This window comes from Ambystoma mexicanum, chromosome 6p, assembly GCF_040938575.1.
Source record: "Ambystoma mexicanum isolate Mex_15411 chromosome 6p, UKY_AmexF1_1, whole genome shotgun sequence".
Lineage (NCBI taxonomy): Eukaryota > Metazoa > Chordata > Amphibia > Caudata > Ambystomatidae > Ambystoma > Ambystoma mexicanum.
In genome coordinates, this window is record NC_090935.1 from 489,300,958 (window position 1) to 489,323,966 (window position 23,009).

The 23,009-nt window shown below is 41.6% G+C and overlaps 1 protein-coding gene across 4 annotated transcripts in view; it reads right to left on the reverse strand.

The window, feature by feature from the left end:
- The window catches only part of IL6ST (interleukin 6 cytokine family signal transducer), a 612,349-nt gene that overhangs the window by 317,751 nt on the left and 271,589 nt on the right, over positions 1-23,009 (reverse strand). For all 4 annotated transcript variants that reach the window (XM_069627291.1, XM_069627294.1, XM_069627293.1 and 1 more), the window contains one exon: positions 1,593-1,806. In XM_069627291.1, the coding sequence (XP_069483392.1) occupies positions 1,593-1,806 (214 nt within the window). The remainder of the gene's footprint in view (positions 1-1,592; positions 1,807-23,009) is intronic.

Consider the following 23,009-nt stretch of genomic DNA (forward strand, 5'->3'; position numbering starts at 1 on the left):
CAATCCTTAGTGTAAAATGTTCTTACTGATCTTAGACTGTGTTCCACTGAGCTAAAAGGTAAGTGTAATTGTATATTACACCCCAAGGCCCAATTCCCCTAGAATAACTTATCCTGAATCAGAGTTGTAGGTTTTTAATATTCCTGGAATAAGTAACACTATTCAGGAAAGTTGATGGTCCAGTTGGTTCACTAAGTGATTTCTTGCTGAGTGTCACGGTACCACTGCTACGGTCTACTACCCTTGTATTACTGAAAGTAATCTAAAAGTAACTATTGGGTTGACTTCCCTAGAACTACGGATAGGTATTCTAAATATGATCTTATGTTTTGGTTTGTGTACCTTCAAGCATAGTGGTGTGTTTTTCTGAATGTGTTTATCACTATGACCAGTACTTACCCCAAGACTTAATTTGGCCTACTTGTATTTAAAATAAACCTTTATTTTGTATAATACTTCTGGTTGTCAGCATTTCTATTGAATTCTTGGTGTACTAGAGGTTCTATGTACTTCCCTACATCCCTCTCTCCCTCCTAAAATAAGTCTGACTGCTCCGTCTACGCCCCCATATACTCAAGTGGTACAGCCTTATACTAAGAGTGGATTCTTGTACTGTCTCAGTTGAATAGTTTTACTAAGCCCTTAGATGGACTTCAGAAAAACTGTCCTAACATTCACTCTCTGGCAATCCTATAACCATCATCTGGTATCTTTCCTTCAGACAAGAAACCTACCACCATCATTCCCATTTTGAGGAAATAATCATTGGACCCTTCTTTACCCTCTAACTTTCAACATGCCCTTTTCATCTAAGATTCTGGAGCGAGTAGCAGATTGGGAACTTTCCTCTTTTCTCGAGACACACTTTCTTCCTAGTCATCAGTCTGGAATTTGAACTCTCCACTCAAATGAAAATGGCACTTCATGTTGCTAACTAACTATTACTATCAGCACAACACTTTTGTATTGTTTGATATATTGAATAACGATATGCTGTTGTGTACCCTCTACTTTAGGATTTTCTGGGTCTGCTCTTCACTGCCTCTCATCTCTCTGACCAGACCCATGTTTTTTGGGTTGGGCAATCCTCAGCTGCTCTTCTTCGCTATTGTGTTTCCCCTTTGCAGAGGACTCCCAGATTTTCTTCTCCTTGTCATATTTTTCTGACTCTTCCAGCAGGTCTGCTAGCTCTTCAAGCTTAGATTCCTTCACGTTCACTTCACCTTAATCCTTCAGATACAGACATTCTCCATTTTACATGGTACGACTTCACCCATCTTTAATTTTCCTCCCCTTCGCATCTTCCTTACATCTGAACCACAAATTCCACTGAGTACTGATGCAGTCAAAGCTATATCCTGGCACAGACGTCTTCAAAAAGGATATACTTTCACATCCAAGAAAGTTGCAATGTTTCTGCGATACTCTAAAAGTTAGAACATGGTCACATTACTGAATTCCAATGCATATCTGTGCTAAACCCATTGATGTGTAATTCGTGTCTAAAAAATGTACATGTTAACAAAATCTGCTTAGACATTCACAGTCTCATAGGCAGGTATCACAATGCATGATTCTGTGTTGATACATACCTCCAGAATTAATTGCTTGAATGGGTAAAATTGATTTTGGAGATTCACCAACGCTATTGTAGGCAGTAAGTGTCACAATATAGGGATCTTTTGTAAGTACTAGCTCATAACTTGTATTTGTTGTATTGTATGTTTCAGAGGAGTGGGACATCCTTCTTGCGACTGTTAGTCTGTACCCCAACACTGCTCCATTGGCATCAGAGCGTTCTAGTTCCTGAAATGAAATGTTTGTATTTACGTCACAATGAGGCTCGTTTAATAATAATCATTAACATTATATAGTCTAATTCAAAACTGGTACCAAACGTAAGAAATGCAGTCATTCACTCATACAGTTCTTTGGCTTAATGAGTTAGAGTCACATACTTTACATGTCTCAGTACATGAAAAAGCATGTATGCAATAGGGAACAGCTGCGATACATTAATTAGGTGGATTTATCTGTAGCAGATTGTGCGCTAGGAAAACGTTGCATGTCAGCCAATATAAAATAGTACTGTTTTCACTAACCGCCTTGCAAGAGCTTTCTGGGTAATAGACTTGCTTTGTGAATTCTATGATATATATATTGAAAATATGACTTACCAGTTGTAGGATTTCTGCAGACTGATTCATTTTAGATTCACATGCCATGCACAACCTACCATATTTGGCTTAGACTGGAGTTGTACTACTTTTACAGCCTTTGTTTAGGCTTTCACAATAGCACTCATGAAATAGGAACCATGTACGATACACAGATGCTACCTGTTAGGCAAAGTTTGAATGCAGTACCCTCTGGGAACACTACAAACAACTATGACTACAGGTATAGGCAACCCAACCTTTGGTATAAGCTTGTACTACACAGTTTTGGTAGCGTGTTGAGGAGCCAGGCTTATCTCAAGAGGGGAAATGTGAGCTGTAGTGGAGTTACACAAAGATTTACAGTTAGAGGTATTCAAATAAACTCTTACAATCAAGATTTATTGCACAAACAATGAATAATGTATCAGTCAGTAATAAAGCCTTCTTCAGAAGGGAGCAATAGAAGAGTAACACAAATATACTTCAATACTAGACAAGGCCCTTTTGGGATTGCCCACAGACAACCTACACCCACAGTTGACTTCAGTAACAAGGGTGCTGGGGACATTAATACCTTACTGTTGGCATTCAGAACAATTTTAAAAATAAAGTAAAAGGCAAAGGTTATTAGGACAAAATAAATTACAAATAGTCATAAGCAGGGCAAATACTTTCAGATAGGACTTAGAAGAATCATTTAATTTAATAGGCTAAGCCAAAGTCAATAGGCCAACGTCTTTGAATAAGATGCAGCACTCAGGTAAGTAAATGGAAAAGTCTTTGCACAATTTCTTAGAAGTCTTTGAGAACAAGAAGAATCAAATGTAGGGCCACAGGCTGATTAGACTTGCGAGTTGCAGAAGTTACAAGCACTTCCACAGTAAGAGGTAAGTTCTCTTGGGCTAGTTTTACAGTACCTTGGTAAAGAAGAAAAAGATGCAGCTAAAGACTCTGTTCCTGTGCAGCTCTGCAGATCTCACTGTTCCTGACCCTCAGTCGTGGGGACAAGAGGGAGGATGTCTGGGGACTCCTGCACTGTACTGGCATCGTGAAAGCTGGCAACCAGCAAACGTTACTTTCAGTGGCCGTTTCGCGTTTCAGCTCCTTGCGGTACAGCAAATAGCAATAAGCGCGGTTCATGACTGTCAAGGTGGACTTTCCTCAAATCTGAGGTCCTGCATTCAACTGAGGGGGGGGGTCAGGCTTGGTCAGTCCTGCTTCGTGGGAGTCCCGAGGAACTTCCAAATGCTTTCGGCCAGTTTACAAGCAATGCACATAATCTAGTGTCCCTCTCCCTGGCTCCCCAGGTCTCCCAGCACCGAGATAAGTGTCCAGGTGGCTTACTTGGGAGTTGATTGGTCCTACCAACTCAAAGGGAGAAGTCGTCTGTACAATAAAGGATTGGCTGTAGTCAGGAGCTCTTAAGACTGGAACTTGACAAAGGGCTTTAAGTCCTTTAAATGCTTTAGTGCACTCATTCCACCTGACCTTCTTGGGGAATTTGGGCGAGGAGATCATATTTAAGGGAGAAGCTATGGTCCGTTAGTTCTCTATGAAGTTCCTATAGTACCGCGTGAGACCTAGAAAGGCTCTCATTTGGGTTTGAGTAGTAGGGGTGGCCCAGTCCTGTACAACTTGTACCTTGCTAGGCAATGGCCTTATTTCACCTCCTCCTTCCTCATGTCCAAGGTAGACCACTTTACTCTGACCAATCTGACATTTACTTGCCTTTATGGTGAGATTGGCCTGCTCAAGAGCCTGCAATACATATCCTAAGTGGTCAACATGTTCTTTCCAAGTAGGGCTGAACACTGCAATGTCATTCAAGTATGCCAGGCAGAAATCCTCCATCCCACTCAGAGCATTATTCACAATCCTTTGGAATGTAGCAGGTGCATGTTTTTAATCTAACAGGCATAACCTTCTGGTAGAGGCCTGCTAGGGTCGAAAATGCAGTTTTCTCCTTGCCATGGTCTGTCGGATCTATTTGCCAATAGCCTGATGTTAGGTTAAATGTACTGAGGTATTTGGCTGAACCAAGCTTGTCCACCAGTTCATCTGCCCTAGGTAAAGGATGGGCATCATTCTTCGTGACTCCATTAAGGAATCTATAGTACACACAGAATCTCAACTTCTTGGATCCTGCCTTTGGCACTAGTACAACTGGACTAGACCATGGACATCAAGCATCTTGTTGACCTCTTCCTTTATGTGTGTTCTTACATGGTCTGACATTCTGTAACCTCTGCTTTCAACAGGTAAACAGTCACCAGAGAGAATCTCATGCTGGCCCCAGGGAGTCAAGCCTGGTCATAGTGAAAACAGAGGCGTGCAAACGGATTTAACAGAGCTTTGCACTCCTCCTGTTGTTCCAGTGACAGATCGAAGAGACATTAACTCCTATCTTTCCATCTAAAGGTTGCCCCCTGAGGAGGTCAGGTAGAGGCTCACTCTCCTCCTCCTGATCAGATGCTAGAAGAAACGCTGCCAGGTCTGGTCTAGAGACATAGGCCTTTAGTCGGTTGGTGTGAAAGACCCTGGGGGCCTCCTTAGGATTGCCTAAATCCACCAAATAATTGACCTCTCCAAGTTTTCCCACAACCTTGAAGGGTCCAATCCATTTGTCTTGCAAGGCCCTCTGCATTGTAGGCACCATAACAAGAACTAGCTGATCTTGAGTAAACTCAACCATGTTGGCCTTCTGGTCATGCCAATGCTTCACCAGAGCCTGACCTGTTTTGAAGTTTTCTGAAGCTTCTGTCATCATTTGTGTCATTCTCCTTCGGAGACCTAACACAGTCAGTGACTTTCACTGGCTTGTAGGAAGGAGCACTCTCCCTCCAACCCTTCTTTGATTAGGGCCAATAGGCCTCTAACTGGACGACCATAGAGAAGCTCAAAGGGACTGAATCCAACCCCTTCTCGAGGGACTTCTCTGTAAGCAAAGAGAAGGCATGGCAGTAGAAGGTCCCACTTTCTTCTAAAGCACCTATCATGCTCTTCATAGTTCTATTAACCCTCTCTACCAACCCATTTGTCTCGGGATGGTAGGCAGTTGAGAACGTGAAGTCACTCCACAGTTTTCCACATGGCCTGCATATAGTGGGACATAAAATGTGATCCCCTGTCAGATAACCTCCTTAGGAAAACCTACTCTGGTTAAAATACCAAGTAGGGCCTTAGCAACTGCCTGAGCAGTAAGAGTCCTCATAGGTATAGCTTCAGGATACTTGGTAGCATGGTCTACCGCAACCAATATAAAATCGGTTGCCTGAAGATGTGGGAGGGCCTAAGGGACCAACAATGTGGATTCCTACCCTCTCAAAAGGAACTCCCATCACTGAGAGGGGCACCAAAGGTGCCACATTCTTGGCTCCACTCTTGCCATATGTCTGACAAGTGTGACAGCTCCTACAGAGTGTATCTACATCAGACCCCAACTTAGGCCAGCAGAAATAAAGAGAAATCCTTTCTTTGGTCTTCTTAAAACATAAGTGACCAGCTAAAAGAATCTCTTGGGCTAACTGTAGGCACTGATGTTTCACCTCCTGTGGCAATACAAGTCTTCTGCAGTCTCCTGGGGTAGACTCAGTAGGTTCACTGTAGAGAAGGCCATCCTCCCAGTACAACCAGTGCTTCCCTGGCTCTTGCCCTTCCAGCTGGGAAGCTGCCTGTTGGTGAAGTCCTTCAAAAGTAGGACACTCTTTGACCTCTGCTGAAGTCTACCCCACAGGGGCCACCTTCTGCCAGTAAAGACTGCAGCTCAGGATGGTCTTTAGGATCCAGATCTCCAACAGGGGGAAGGTCTTCTTCCAGCTGAATCTTCAGCAGCAGATACCACCTTTCCTGGTTGGTTCTCACACTCAGCCGGTAGAGTATTCACAGCTGTGACCTTTGACTGTCCTCTGGGATATCCTTGTTAGGTGCACAGTGCTATCTTTCTGGTTTCCTGAGGCCTTGGGTTTCCCTGTGGTCTCCTTCCTGGAAATAGAAGTTGGCTTCTCCTGTGAACTGTGTGTGTTATAGGTACTTCTGTAACAACCCACTGAGAGTCATTTAAAGTGAGCTCTCCGGCCTTCCTTGTCTGCTCCTGCTTCCTTTTACTGGGAGTGCTTGATACAACCTCAATAGCTTTTAAGTCATTCCCCAACAGGACTCTCCCAGGCACCTCACTTTGTACACCAACAGGTATACAGTCATGTTGTTGCACTGGATGAGAGCTGGTAGTATTGGAACCATCTGGATAGGGCCTCCAGCAAGCTTAGTGGGACCTTTAGGTGCCTTAGCAACATCCTCAGGTTTGAAGAAGTATTCATCTACCACTGTGATGCTGGCCCCAGTGTCTCTAATGGCAGGGGGCTCCTAACCATTTACAAGTACGCTGTCCTTGTAGTATTCTTTTGTGTTATCTGGAACAGAATTATACACATCTATATTCTGCTGTTCCCACAGACCCTAAAACACTTGCAGAGACTACAATGGTGTCTTCAGCCAATATTTGAAAGTTTCCACTTGCCATATGTACTTCTCCCTTAGGGAAGAAGTCTAAGGAGTCAGTGTGGACCCCTGAAGGTTTAACCTTGCATCTGGTATCCCCTTTCAGATAGTCAGTAGACACACACGCATACCATTTTCCAAACGTTTTGACAAATGGGGGCTTCTGCCGACCTCCCTCTGGTTTGGCACCAAAGGTTTCACTAGACTGACCTGGTTTCCCCTGTGGCTTACCCTTTTTCCGTTTGTGGCCCTCTTTTGGATTGGACGTTTTAGAATTCTCTTAGTATCTTTCTTTTGCTTCTTCCCTCATCCTTTTTATGAGTGGCCCCAGAATCCTTGTGAGTAGCCCTGTTGGCAACCCATGAGTCAGCAGCTTTTGCTAGCTTCTTGGGATCAATATCTTTAGAGTCAGCCAAATGCTGTCTCCGCTCAGGAGAGCAGGCATCAAAAATAGATTCCAACAAAAACAGATTCCTCATTCCTTCAAAAGTGTTCACTCTGTAACCCTTAACACAACCATCTAAGTTTTTCAAACATTCACACACACGCACACACACCCAGGTAGCCCAAGGGGTACCATCAGTCTTTTTGAGGGTCCTAAACCTCTTAAGGTACTGGGAAGGAGTTTTCCCAAATCTAACTATCAAAGTTAGCTTCACCTTTTCATACTCCAATCTTTCAAGTTCCCCTGCCTCCATTAAAGCATCAGTTGCAACCTGGGGGAGCCTAGACAAAAGCCCAGGAATCAACCGACTCCCTGTGAAACCCTGAATCCCATAGTTATATTCAAAAGAACCCAACCAATCCAAAATATTAAGTTTCACCTCATACATACTCACAGCTTCTTTAGAAATGTGAGGTCTCTTAGGACTGGAAGACCTTGAAGACTCTGGGATAGAAACATTTTCAAGAGACAATTTCTTCATTTCAACAGCATGTTGTAATTCCATTTCCCTTAGTTTGAGATCATGATGTTTCGCTTCAGCTGGATTTGTAATCTTTTAAACAATTTTTTCAAGAGACATTTTGGACTCAGTACTGGACCTTGTAGGGTCCCTGTGGCTAAAAGTTGAGGTCTAAGGGCCTGTTGAGGTAAAGAGGGCCTCACATCCTAGGACTTCTAACTCTTCTGACTCTTCAATAACATTAGCGTTAGACTCTGAATCATTATCCTTTTACACATTTTCTGGTATGATAGGTGTGACAGACCTACTACACAGACTTTGATTTTCTAACCATCTTGCAATAAATTCAGTTTTCTTTCCTTTAATAGGGAGATTCCTGACTTTACACATTTCTTTCAGTTGATCTACTGTTAAAATGATCGGGGCTTCCTGCTTGAAGTTATCCATATTTAGCATGTTAAAATTGTCATTCTAGTGGAACTTTTAGCCTTGTGAAGGTTTTTAGTTGAACAAAAATCAGAGCAATTCCTCAATGTAACAACTCTACAATAGATCCTCACCGCTTGCGACCAGTGTTGGGCAAAGATTTGGGGTAGTACCCTTTGGGTGCACTACAACAACCGCAGCCTCTTGGCAATAGGGACCCAAACTTTGGTAAAAGTCTGGAACAACACAGGTTGGTAGTGTGGCCTAGCAGCCAGGTTTATCTCAAGAGGGGTCAATGTGAGCAGTAGCGGAGTTACACAGTATTGACAAACACTGATACTCAAGGCTTCTTGATAAAACAATGATTAATTAACCAGGCATTTAAATAAGCCTTCTTCAGAAGGAGCAATATAAAAGCAACATTTAAACACGCTTCGGAAATACACACTCTTAGGTTTCTCCGAATCAGTAAAGACCCATTGGGTAGGGCACACAGAACGTTCCTACACCCGCAGGTGACAATTAGCTAGGACACTGTGGACATTAATATATTACTGTAAATTCAGAGTAGGCTTTGAGAGTGCCAAAGAAAAGGGTCATTAGAACAAACAAGACATCACAAATATTCTTTAAGCAGGCAAATACTTTTGGACCCCCCCCCTCCAATTTATAAGAGGAGAGAAGAGTCATTCAGAGAATTAGGCTAAGGCAATGTCAATGGACAAAAAGTCTATGTGGCTGAAGCACTTCTTAAAGGTGAAGAATAGTCTTTACACAATATTTTTAGAAGTCTTTGGTGAAGAAAGAAGACTCAAATGTAGGGCCACAAGCCGGGAGACTTGTGAAGTAGAACAGCAAGCAAATCTACAGTGAGAGAAGTTCCCTCAGACTTTACAGTACCATTAGGGTGAAGAAAAGATGCAGTTGATGACCTATGTTCCTGTGCAGCTCTGCAGATCCTGTTCCTGGGCCTCAATCGTGGGGACTTCTGATGTTGTAGGAAGTGTGTGTGCCATCACATATGGGTACTTGCTGATTTAGAGAAACTAAGAGTATGTATTTTGGAGAGTATTTGTGTGTTACTGTTCCTAGAGAAGAGGGAGGTCTGCATGTCTCCGAAGAGAACAGAAGATTATATTTCCTAAGCGCAAGACATATTTCTCTGGAGAACAAACACCTTTTGAAAGCCAGGTGCCTATTTATTAAACGCTTAATACTGCACGAGGAATGAATCAACCAAGTCTCCAGTGGCCGAAGAGTAATAACACCTACATTAATATGAGCTAAAATCCTAATAAAAGCATAGCAGAATAATTTGAAATGTGGTCTCCTCAGACATGACCTATATTTGGAAGACACTATTCATTAACAGACAGATAGGCACTTGCTTTCACTCACCACAACACAAGATGCTAGGCAAAGCAAAGTTCAAAGCGAGATTCCCTGGCCTGTGGCCAAGGAAATAAGGGATGGTGTCTTAGTTAATTGGAAGAAGCAGTTCCTTGTTTTCTCTCCCTTTACTGCTGTTTTGCTGAGGTGCTGATGACCTGCCAAGCATTCAAGGTTGATAAGACCCAAGCCAAGCCAACCAATCACAACTCTCAAAATAATGCCACCCTGTAACTGTTGTATTAGCCAATTACCTGTTGCTAAGACGATGTCCCTTAACTTCATCAATTTTGGGGTGGTCCAAGGTGGGGCCATCAGAGTTATTTATATCCAATGAAAAGGCTAACACATATAAACTATATGTAGACAATTCCTCTAACCAATCCCTCAATCCCGTTGGTTTTTGCAACTAAGATTGTACTGTGTTGTCAAGTATGACTTACTTTCAGATTAAAGGCTGATGTTTCGAATTAAAGAATCAGAGAGCTGGAGAATTGTGTGCTTACTGCCATCCCTGATTTATATGGATTGTTAATAAAGCAGACTTTGCCATTTACCTAGACTATTTCCATTTTTGGGTGTGAGATTTCCCAGCTTGTCTGTCCCTCTTGAGTCTTTGGGAACCCCATTACAGAAACAGGCCAGAGGTCTGAGGTCCAGTTGGTATTAGGGCCTGGAGAGCCAATCACCAGGATGTCAGTTTACTCCCTGTCCAACTTGAACCCGTTTTCTGCCATGCATTCTCTAATTGCCGATAGGCGGTTTTTCAGTTTAGCTGTGGACTCTCCGGCAGGTGAATCCAGTCAAAACACTAGCTGTGCATCGTTGGTGATATTGAGTCCTCCAGACCCCTTAGTCCAACTGACTGCACGGGGGCAAAGGGGAAGTGGATAAAATAACGAACATGTTCCTGCTGCTTGCCCTCAGAATGCAGAGCATCTCACCTTCAGGAAACCTGCAAATTAACACATCTTGTGCTTACATTACTTCTCAATGCTCAGAACCACCTTCCCTTAGTTACGTTTTTCCCGCTGCAATAGCATGGAGGAAAATTGAGAAAACAAGTGAGAATCAGATAGACTACCCCTCTCTTTTAGTCTTATATGGAGCTTAGAAGAGAGTATCAGGAAACCTAACTGTATCAATGATTAGGAAATCGCCAGCGGAGAAAAAATTACACTGAACAATTCAAAATGTAACAAAGGTTCTGTCTCTTTAATAGTCATAAAACGTTTTTAAAAAAACAACATTTGTGAATTAACACTCAATCATACCACTCATTCTACATACATCTCATCTAACAGGGGAATTCTAAAGTGAATCTAAATCTTTATAGACATAACATTGCTGTTTGAATGTGCATTTATGACAAAGGAAAAAACCATTTGTTTTTCCTAGAACAGTCGACATATGTTTCGGCCCGTTGTGATGTACCACTTTTGTCAACGGTGGTCACCCAAATAAATGTAAGGCCATCTTCAGGACGCCAATTGCTTTGTAGTTGATCAATCTTGATCCCCTTTTAGTACATACACACATGTACACGTTCTATGTGACTAGAATTCTGCGTTTGTCTCGCTTGTCTGAGCTTGTTGTATTTGAATCTTCTAGCGCAGGTGTTTTTGGATTGCGCTCTATGATGCTGGTGCTTCAATCAGTGTAGGCTTTGTGTCGGCGTATTCTTAATGAATAAGTTGTGTCCCGTCATGTCGTATCGCTACTGCTATGATCGATGTTTTTGTCAAACCTCCAAACACCAGTAATAATTCTTGTGTTTCGAAAAATTGAGAGCTGTGTTGGATTTGTATCAAATAAGATTTCTCTAGCACGCTGCCTTCCGTAGATTCAGAATTTAAACGTTTCCCCACATGTGGCTGTTTATCTTGACTCCTACTGGACACACTACCAATGTGGCAGAAAATGCAATACTTCTTCCTCTTAAGAGGTCCTTGTGTTTATCCTTTGGCTCTGCAGTTTGTAACAAATGCATTCAATGGTTTCTGTGATGAATGCTGCCTTGACTGTCCTACTATTTTTATTTACATAGGTTGTGCAGCAGTTTGTCTCTGTACTGAATGCTACCTTCACAGTTTCTAACAAGGATTTATTTACAAGGACTGTGTGGCTGGTTGTCTCGGTGCAGATTGCTAGCTTCTCAGTTTGACTATTTATATTTTTAGGAAACCGAGCGGTGGGTCACTTAATTCACTGCCTCTTAATCTCTCAAGCCACTCCTACGCTTCCGCTACAAAGCGCAACTCAGATTGCTTCTTCCTCGACTCTGCGGTTACGCGCATTGCTGGAAATATAATTAGCCTCTTCAGTACCTTGCATGGCTTCTTCAAAAAGACACGCACTGCTCACCCGAAGCTTATCTTCTTGAACTGCTCTGTCTTTTTCTCTGCGCATGCTCTAAGAGACCTCAACCTTCAGTTACGCTCACGTGAGGCACACAAGGTCCCTTACTCTAATTTGTGAATAACGACTCGAGACTGCACTCCGTTAGTTTTCAACTATTAGGAGTGGAAAGTCTTTTAGAACTATTCACGTTCAGCTACTGCAGCGCTTCACAATAAAGTCTTGCAAACTTTCTATTAAGCTTAAAACTACATACATTGACTTTTAGGTTAGACTTTAAGGCATACTTTTCGCATGACTTTCAAAGACTGTTAATTCACTACTTTGTCTCAGCACTGAGTTCTGTGACTTCTTTGTTGCCTGGTGGTCTCACTTCAAACTTCAGTTTTCCCTTCTAGATCTTCTCACTGGCTTTTACTTAATTACATTCTGGAGCTCTGGATACTGTGACCTTTCTTGAGCGTGACAGGAATGAAAGGCAGTTTAGAATATTCTCAAAGATTCCAAACTACCTCACAATCACCTCTGCACCAATCATTGCTGCTCAATAGTTCTGCCATCTTTGATTGGGACAATTCCTGAATCCTGAAAGAGTACCATTAAGGAAAAAGAAAATATTCTAAATAACCTCACTAGGCAGAAGACCTAGGAGCTAGCACCTCCCGTGCGCTAACATATCTCTTGCTGGCCCTGAACATTCTAGCAGTGATGCTTAATGGGAACTTGACAGTAGCCACCATATAATGCCCGGTCCCAAGGCCTGGTTTCTCAGGCCAGTTCTTGTGGAATATCCTGACCAACCTCGAGGGGGTGCAGGGGGGGGGTGGATAGGAGACATCTTTAACCACCCATGATCTTTCCTCTTGGCCGTACCCCTTCCAGTCCACCAGATACTGCGACCTTCCCTGTACCACTCTAGAATCCATCCAGAATTGCCTGCACTTCGTACTCCCCTCCAGAACCCTCACTGGATCTGGCACCTGTTGTAACCTGGTACCTGCTCTAAAAGGCTTTAAAAGACTTACATGGAAGGTGGGATGTACCTTGAGACCAGAGGTCAACTTCAATCTCTAACTGGGGACTAGACTTGCTCCATCTCATATGGACCAATGTAATGTGGGCTGAACTTATTTTTTCACTTAAGAACAATATTCTTACTGGATAGCCAAACCAACCCTCCCACCTGATAATCTGGAGCAGTTCTACATTCGCAATAATTTTTTGAAGCTTAACTTACTATTCTGTAAGCCCGCCATAGCCCTCTTGATATTCTCTACCATGGTTTTCAGCCTTCTCTCAACATCGGCGACCTCTACCAAACCCCCTTCTTTAAGAAATCTTGGATGGAAACTCTTGTTCACATAGAATGGAGACATGGCATCTTTGGATGTGTTGTTATAACATTCTGCCAGCCATTGCAACTCCACCCAACCCTTGCCAGAATTTACGTAACAGCGTAGGTATTTTTCCAGCTCTTGATTTACCCTCTTGGTCTGACCGTTCGCTTCAGGATGAAAACTAGTGGTCAAATTAACCTCAATCTTTGACTCTTTGCAGAATGCCTGCCAGAACTTAGACACGAACTGAGATCCCCAATCTGATATCACTCGAGACGGTAACCCATGTAGCCTCACTACATATTGGAATAAGGCTGGTGCTAAAAAGGAAGATGTGGCCGCCCCCTTGATGGGTACAAAATGACTTGCCTTAGACAGGACATCAAACACAACCAAGATGGTAGCACAACCCTAGTCCAGAGGAATATAGACCAAGTAATCTAAGGAGACTATGCCAAAGGCGCAAAGGAATGGGCAGAAGAACTAGCAAACCTGCAGGTTTTTGATGTTCAATTTAACTCGAGCACAAACCTCACACGTTCTCACATAATTCAATGTATCCCTTACGCATTCCCTCCCACCAAAACTCTACACGCAACAACTCCAAAATGTTCCTAAATCCAGGATGCCCTGCTAATGATGAATCATGACAAAGCTTTCATTCTTCAGAAGGCCTAAACAACTTGGAATCTACATACGGTAAACACCCTTTTACCAGTTGACGGGATACATCCACTCAATCATTTGCTCCTTAAACATCAATTGACAAATCCGCTCATCAAATCTCTCAATCCTTTGCACCTCAACTACTACAAAATGATTCTCTTGCAATAGCGGAACCGGTGAAAAAGGATCCTCCTGTCACGATCCACTTCCTGAAATCCCCCCAGCAGGTCCATGGGCCAGGAGGGGTCTCGGCTCGGGCCCCCAACAAGCTTGGGCATCATTTGCCCAGGCCCCCTTTTTTTTTTTATTAATATAGTGTGTTATAGTTACAAAAAAGAAATTTTCACACTTAGAAATTAAAATTCTAATTCAGTCACATCATTTAGAAAGTGTATCTAAACTTCTTGGCAACAAAATATATAAAACAGCTCACACATACACAACAATATATAACATGACCACATAAAATACAAACATTAAAAATTGCCTAATTCTTACATTGAATTATCTTACTTAATTTATGGAAAAGAGACCGACACCAAAAAACCTCTGTAATTAGCAGATAAGGACCTGTTCTAAACCACTTAATGACAAACAAAAATACTTTGACCGCACTAGATGTTTAACTTGTGTCAATATCAGAATTGTTCATTTTTCGAAGAAGTTGATCTTCAATTTTAACAAATAATCTGACGAGGGCACACATAAAAGCAATGTGAGGGTTACGCATACATTTTTGCCACAGCATTTCACGATAAGAAACAGAATTCCCAACATTTTTGTCTCCCAAGTACATAATTCTGTCAGCTTCAAAATAACTGCAATAGATAGGTGTTTTATGGTTTCTTTTTGTGGATCTAACTCGCAAAAGCGGCAAATATCTGTTTCAAAATGCAACCATTGACCTATCCGTTCTTTAGAGTGTAATTGCTTTAAACGAAAACACATATACATATCCCGTACTTTACAGTCTGGAAAACACTCTAAATACATTAGTCTTGGGTATTTTCTATGTGAATGGGAAGCAAATTCTTTATACAACTGATATGTGCCAACCTTCTCCTGTGACTCAACCCAGTCCATTTGATACAGCATTTTTTTTACAATATCCCACTCTCACAACTAGATCTTTTGTGATGTTAATCCGCAATAGAGCCGATTCCATTCTTAGTTTGAACATTACAATTGATACTGGATTTTCTAATAAGAACATTTTCGCAAACTCAACGTACATGGAATTTCTAGGTGGATTTTGAATTTTGCCGTACGTGTTTGACACCACAGAAAATGAGAGGCTAAACTTGATAAACCCAATTCAACACGTATACATGAGTTAGGAATTGAGCTTGCCAAGCCCAATACCTGCTTCCACATACAACCCTGGACAGAGTTCAATAAATCATCAACATCATGCAAACACAGATCCAAATTATACAGAATTATAGGTTCAATCTTCATCTGGTAGAACTGAAGAGCAGGGTTTAGTGAAAATGTACAATATTTCCTATATATTATTTTTAGAAGTGAAATCAAGGGCCTGACATTCTTTGTTATAACTTGAGACCAATTTCTTTTGGAAAAATCATTTGAGATGTCAAAACCTAAGTATTTGATCATGGTAACTCTCTCCAATTTAAAATTGTTAAGAGTCCAGGAATATTGTGGAATCTTTTTTGATCCTGACAAAATGAGTATCTTGGATGTATCTACATTTGCACATAGATTGTGTTCACAAGCAAATGCAGAGAAGGCTCAGAGTTTATTTTGAAGCCCAAGGGGAGTTTTATCAAAAATTATGATCTCATCGGCATATGCGAGCCAGTGAATCCTGAGATGCCCAAGATTCACCGGATAGCATAATACTGTTTTCCAAATTTCCCAAATATCAACCAAGTACAAGTTTTAGAGAGTGGCAGCAAGGCTGCAGTCCTGCTTCACCCCAATATAAGTGGGAATATTGTTTCTAACGTCACCCTGTTTGTTTATTCTTATCTTGAAGCATGTATCAGAATGCAACAGGGCGAGTAATTGAACAATATTCTCAGGAAATCCCAACCCCTTTCCTAATCCCCAATCCCTTTCTTTCTCAAGCTTGTCACGTACAACACAGTCAAAAGCAGAGCGCAGATCAAGCGATGCCATATAGATGTTACCTGTTTTTTTTTTTTTGCACGAATATAGCATGTGCGCTAAAATCGCAGCATTGATCGACGTTCCCATTTGTTTCCGAAATCCGGTTTGACTTTGAGACAGAATGTCATGCGCTTCCATAAATTGTTCTATATGATTTAGAAGCAAAATAGTAAAGACTTTGTATGAACAGCCCATTAAGGCAATAGGCCTATAATTATTTGGATCCGCGGAGTTACCCTTCTTATAAATGGGCACAATCATAGCTGTATGCCACGAATGAGGAATAGACCCCGTCAGAAAAATGTTCTCAAACTTTAAATGCAATATTTTTGCCCAGAATTTCGGATTGGTTTTAAAGGCACAGGCTGGTTCAACTGACCACTCGAAACGAAGCAGAAGGTACGGTCTTTTCACTGTAAATGATTTAGCTGCAAAAGATACTGACAATTTAAAGTTATCACCAACAAATGTTTTGCATCTATCTGCAGAGACTACATTTGGTAACGCAATTTCTGTTGAACTCTGTTTCGACTTATTAAACATCTGCCAAATAGATTTGGTATCATGTCTACATAAGTATCTGATAATCTTTTGATTATCCTTTAGGTGAAGAGATTGACAATGACTACTACAGTTCTTACTAAATGCGCGTAGGATTTGCTTTTTGCTGTCCAAATAATCATCTAAATCCAGATTTTGGGATTTAAGATGTCTTAATTTGCTGTGTTTTTGTTTTTTTAACACTGCTATGTGGGGATCATATTGGTGGCGATGGGATTTCTGCATCAAATGGCTTTCAGAAAGTCGAATTAATGAATCACGCATAATATTATTATTACGAGTTTCGATATGAAGAAGATCTTGTACTGTATAATCACTCAGGGTTATATTTTGTTAAAATGTTACAATTTTAGGCACAAATATTTATTCCAACGAATAGGACCCGACAGACGCTCTATTTCTGTCAGGACCAATTCGGGGGCAATTAACTCTACCACGGAAGATCTATTTTAATTGAGATAATACAATGATCACTCAGACCCACATCTGTGGAATGGGTTAAGGAGCTTAAATTTATCAGATTTTCAGATAACACAAAGAAATTGATTGTTGAGACATTATTCTCCCTATGCCACGTATATTGTACCGTGTCTGGATGTAGTCTTACAAATCTCATATTCCATGGACGTAAAAAGTCCTTCCATCGCAAGCCAGTTGTAACAGATTTTATTTGATTAAAAGAGGCAACCGGTGCTTGCATATCATCTATATGACCGAAGCAACTTGCATTAAAGTCCCCGCCAATGATTATGCCCTCATACTTATTATTCACAACAGCATTTTCAAAAATTACATCAAAGATGTTCATAAATTCTTCAATCTCCTATGTTTGGGGGTTGAAATACATATTTATAAACAAGAACATTTCCTTCGTCCCTGCAATTAGTTTGACGTCAACAGCCAAGATATTAGTTGATGAATAAGATTGATTATAATGTATGTTGATCCTATTGATCAAGATTGCGAGGCCACCTGTTACACTTCAGACTTCCCCGTTGGCATCCTTGCAGAATACAACTTCTTTACAGGCTCCTCTATGGTCCAGGTACAAGCTACCATGGCGTCTGTACAAACGTCGACGCACTCCAGGTCACCTGACATGTCTTGTACGTGGAAGACGTACAGCAAGCAACGCCCCTCTTATGACTATAAAACCACCATCTTCCAAGGGGCTCGGTGCTGCTAATTAGCTTTACCAGCTACACGCGGTTTCATCCGTTTCCTCTTCGTGTCTTCCTACACAAATCCTTATCCGAACTCCTGGTTTTGACCTTTTGCCTGAATTTTGGATTGCTTCGTCCCCTCCCTTATTCTTGTCGTGATCGTCTGGTTGTTGGACTCGGAACGCTACTGGATACGGCTCTCTTCTGTGTCTTGCGGTTCTTTCCTGGTTGCCGCTCTGCACATCAATTTGCTGTCTCCATCCGGATCATCTCAACAGCTACTCAACTATACTCGTGTACTCAGGTACATATCTATTGTCTTCCATGGATATAGTCTTCTGTTGGATTCTGGGACATTGAGTGACTTTCCTGTGAGATTGCTTTCTAGTGCATATGAACGCTCTCCTGAACTGCACCAACCCGGCACTAGTGCGTCCCTCGTGCCGTTCGGGGTTACTTACCTATATTAAATTCCCTGTTTGTTATTTTCTCCTGTCGTTGTCTTCAGAATCCTGGACTCCTCTTACTCCATTTATCTTTACTCAGGTCAGTTGTTATCAATTCTATAGCTAAAGTGGGAACCGATACTGATTTAGTTCAATTCCACTCATTTGTGTTATTCTTTGTAGATTATCCCGGGGAAACGCAACTCCACTCCAATATCTACATAGGTAGCTGTCCCATCATTTCAACTGTTTTAATCACCTTTATAATATCAACCCTGTCTAATATCTTGGTATTCTTTTTGCTGCATTGGTATTGGCGGTGTGTGTTCTCCCCGCTCTTTTATTGAATTGACATCTCTGTCTGTTCTAACTGAAACAGCAGAGAGGTACATTGTGGAAAAGAGCCCCTCTTTGAGGAAGCCTGAGTCTTGTACTCAGGGGAGCTGGGATGGAAGGCTGAATCCGGAATCTACACCACCAACAACTCCAAGGTCGTTTTCTCCGCATCTTCGGCCTATTCGGAGTGGTGAGTAACACCACCAGACGGGCGGCCCATTCCACCAGTACTAGCAGGACTAGATATCACACAATACCCATCAACTGACATGTCTAGAAAGCATCGTCTCCTGCAACATAATAATTGCAGGTTCAGTAAATATGTCATTTGACGTTAATGCTGAAAAACTATGATAACCGCATACATTCCAGGAAAATACCTGGATAGTATTTCAGTTTGCGTGACAGATTTACCAAATTACTGTCAGTTACAGCATTTACTAAATTGCCTATCCAGGACCAATCCTTTATATTTGATGCAAAAGTTTCTAGTTGGGCAATAGCATCAGACATCGGAATGGGAGAAATACTCTTCCTATTGGTGGCACCAAAAGTAATCGCAGGTCGAGGAGTTACATAATTCAAGTACTGAAGAGCCTTCTTCTCATCATTTAATAGATTTAAGTGCACCCCCAAGTGAGAAAAATCATCTTTAAAATCCCATATCTGTTTTAGAATGATAGAGGAAGGTATTTTACATATCATTCTTCCATTATTTTCATTTGCCAATTTAACCCATTCTACATCATTTGAGTTCAAAAGTCGAAGCATCAGGATTTTATAAAAGGTTTTAAAGATGAATTCTATATTCAACCTCGTCTTGCCATGTATATTAGGGTCACTGCTTCAACCCACAACAGTAGCAGGGTTCTGTATTGCTAAAGCCTATTACTCGCATGAATAGAGAACACCTTTGCATTCTCCCTCTTGTGTTAGTTCATGAGTATTTCTTTCTCTACTTAATGGAGGATCACATATGTGAGGAAGATCATTTGAGTTATTATGCTCGCTCACCTTTGGGGAGTGTGATTTCACCGATACAATCGGCTGGGTTGTCTCTTTCATCAGCGAGATACTTGGAGGGCAGTGTAGTTGATCTGTGATTCCCTGTTTCTTAAAGTCATCTTAATAGGATAGAAGGCAGAGAGTTGCGTTTGTTTACTCCCTCCAATTAGTTGGTCACCTGTTTGAATGGAAGGTAATTATAATGCATTTCTTTCTTCCCTAGAACCTTCATTCTCACATTGCTTATCACAATGTTGTTTATGAATTTGTTTTTTTTTCATTTGTGGTTAGTGTTTTTTTTATTATTGTTTTTTTAAAACATTCAGCAATTTCATTAACTTGAGGGAGTTGTAGAGCAAGTTTGCTTTCAGCATTTAACTGCTCTAAATCAACAGCAGCTTCCTCTATGATCTGACCATCAATCGGTTCACCATTGGAGATATTATCTTTTAATTATTTTGTTTTTTTTGTATTTTTTTCATTTTGCAAACACGGAAGAGTTTTTGTCGTTTGGGTGCGTTTTATAGCCCTTATATGTAGACGCCTCTGTTTGCGGGACATGAAGGGTATTTTCTTTTAACTCAAATCTTCTATGTCAGATCCACTTTCCACCCTAGCATTTTGCATAGCATCTTCCTCCTTCAGCTTACATTCAAGCATCTGAACAAGTGGTGTAAAACTATCCACCAGATTTGCAATTTGTGACTCATGATTTTGAGGCATAATATAACCTATTTGACTGGACAGGCATGCTAAATCATTACTGATTTTATAAAGCATTTCCTTAATACTAGGTGCCTGCTCGTCTATCTGATTTTGATGTTGACTATTTGTGCCATTTTCACTAGGTGGCATTGAGTCTTTCTGTCCCAATACCGCTTGCGAAAATGATCGAGTGCACATGACTGCAGGACATCCAATTTCTGTTTGTGAACCCTTTGCCAAGGTTTCCAGGCAGGCTGTTTGAGATGCACAGTATCGAACTAATACCTCAGTTGCTATATTTGGCGAAGGCGTTTTCCTTAGCGAGCCATATAACATACCTTCAATTTTGCTAATACTTGCACGAATTTCCATATTGGATAGTTTAAGTACACTTATTTCTAAGTGAGTCAGCTCATGTCCTTTATCTAATAGATTAAGGATTCTACTCATAACAGGATATTGAGACTCCATCTTTAGATGAATGTGTAAAAGGAGATGGTCCCAAAAAAGTGTTAAGAGCAGATTCATAGGTTAGCGTAGGTGGTGAAGTTAAATCGACAGGGCTAGAGCACCCCCTATTTTCTTGATTATTTCTAGTTGGAGTTTTGTGGACTTCCACCCCATCAGATTCCAATTGAAACATAGCCATCCTAAATGCTTTTAACTGCGCAATTGTTGATGGACTCATGTTCATGGTGTCAGTTACATCAATATCATCCCTTTTGGACTCTATAGGCATCTCATTTGCATTCTCAGTGGGAATATGTAAATAAACGTGTTCTAATGCCCCATTTCTACCTATGACAGGTGTAGATGGACCTAGTGAGAGACGGGCACGTTTAGATAATTCAGTCAAAACTGTGGCACCCATCATGGATATGTCTGAGATGGGGTTACATGAGGGATTGATGTTGGACCCTACTGGTTTGCCAGTATTTCTCAAACTTGGGAAACTATGTTGTATAGATAGTTCACCATCATACATTTCTTTAATTTTGTAGCATTTGTTTTTATGGGTGTTCCGTTCTTCACTGGTGCTAATACCATCAATATCAACTAGTTTTACGGCAGTTGATATAGTACTACTTACTTAAGGCAAAATAGATAAAATTCGATGTCTTTCTGGTTATCTTCCGCATGATTCCCAGTGCAATCAACATACTCTTTAGTATGAACTGTTGAATTCTCTACAAATTTAAACGGTCCTTCATTAATCAAAGAAGTTTTAAGTTTATTTTGTTTGCCGCTTCGAGTATTACTTGCCATGGTATCAAAATTCAAGCGTCACTAAATAGCAAAAACGTTATAAATTAGAACGTTTCAACCCCCCTATTAGCACGTATATGCACTGTACCAGCCACTCCATATAAGCACAATTAACTCACTTGTGCACTGCTTGCATTGTGCACCTGAAACGCTCTCCTCATCAGGTGCGACAGCAAACAGTATTATTTCTCTCCTAGAAAATATCAACAATAGCCGGCTCTAAATAGGAGGTCAAAACTGTCTTACCATGCGGTAGACACGTAATCTCTTGTTGAAGCAATGAAGCGGGTGCCACTCGCAAGTTAGAGACTACTCAATGACTCAAAGATTTGCAAACGAGTAGACCTAACCGGCTGCCCTGCTGTGCTGCGAGCAGCGGACAGCAGACAGCCACTTCCGGACCACTTCCTTGGAGCGCGCGCTCTGGTGGTTTTAAAGGTTTTTTTCTAAAGTGGGCGTGGCCTATAAAAAATGAATAGAAGTATATATTTAGAGTCTATATTTAGTCAGGAGACTCAAATTATATTAGAAGTGAGTTGCAGTAATATATATGATGTCGTACTTCAAAGCAAAGTCCTATGAAGTAATATCTTGATAGACAGCGTTGGGCAGCGTTCCACAGCAGACAGCCACTTCCGGACCACTTCCTCAGAGCATGCGCACGCAGGAGCCGCACCCTGGTGGTTTTAAAGGTTTTTTCTAAAGTGGGTGTGGCTTCAAAGCAAAGTCCTATGAAGTAATATCTTGATCGGCAGCGTTCAACAGCATACACAGCAGACACAGCAGACAGCCACACTCCGGACCACTTCCTGGGAGCGCGCGCCTTTGGCGCCAGGCTCATACTTAATGAAGACTTCTGCTTGGGAACTACTTTACTTCAGTGCCCTGTCAACATGGAGGCATCCACATAGCTTGGCTCCTTGGAACCAAGCTAGGCGGTATAGTGTTTTGGGTGTGGTAGCCTAGGGACTATTTTACCTGGACTACTTTCTTGATGCTATTTAAACCATACCTGACTTGAATAGCACACTTTGCGTTACTTGCATTCCTGCAACGTGATGCTCATCGTGTTCAGCTGCATCTGCGAACCTCGGAAGAACAGCATCTGAAAAACAAAGGACATCGTTAATAGCAGCAGCTTACCTGTGATTCCACCGCTAGCTGCCCTCCAGTCCTGCAAACATCAACCAAGGAACAGCAAGCCTCCCGGACCGTTGGATCTGCAAAAAGGAGAGAAACAGGACATTAGACATTTTACAATTGTGCCGGCAGCTTACCTCACGAGTCGCCCATCGACCAGCATCGCCTTGGGACTTCTTGCTCTGGGTGGGCCCCGCAACCTACGGGAAAAAAAGACAACAGGTTAGCAAAGGCAAGGCATCATAGTACTGCGTATAGCGCCTACTTACCGCTTCAAGGCACTCTCGAAGCACCATCACCTGCCGGCGAGTCCCAATTCAGCCAACCTTCCACAGCGAACTTCTGCACACCTAAGGAGAGCGAAAAGACATTATTTTAAACCAAGAAAGGCATACAGCATAACAATAATAAGACCTACCTGAAAGATTCTAAAGGGCCTGCATCAGTGAAGTAACTAGATCGCACTCGCCCACAAAGGACAATGCGCCCCTGCCAAGAAGGCAGGACGGAGAGCATG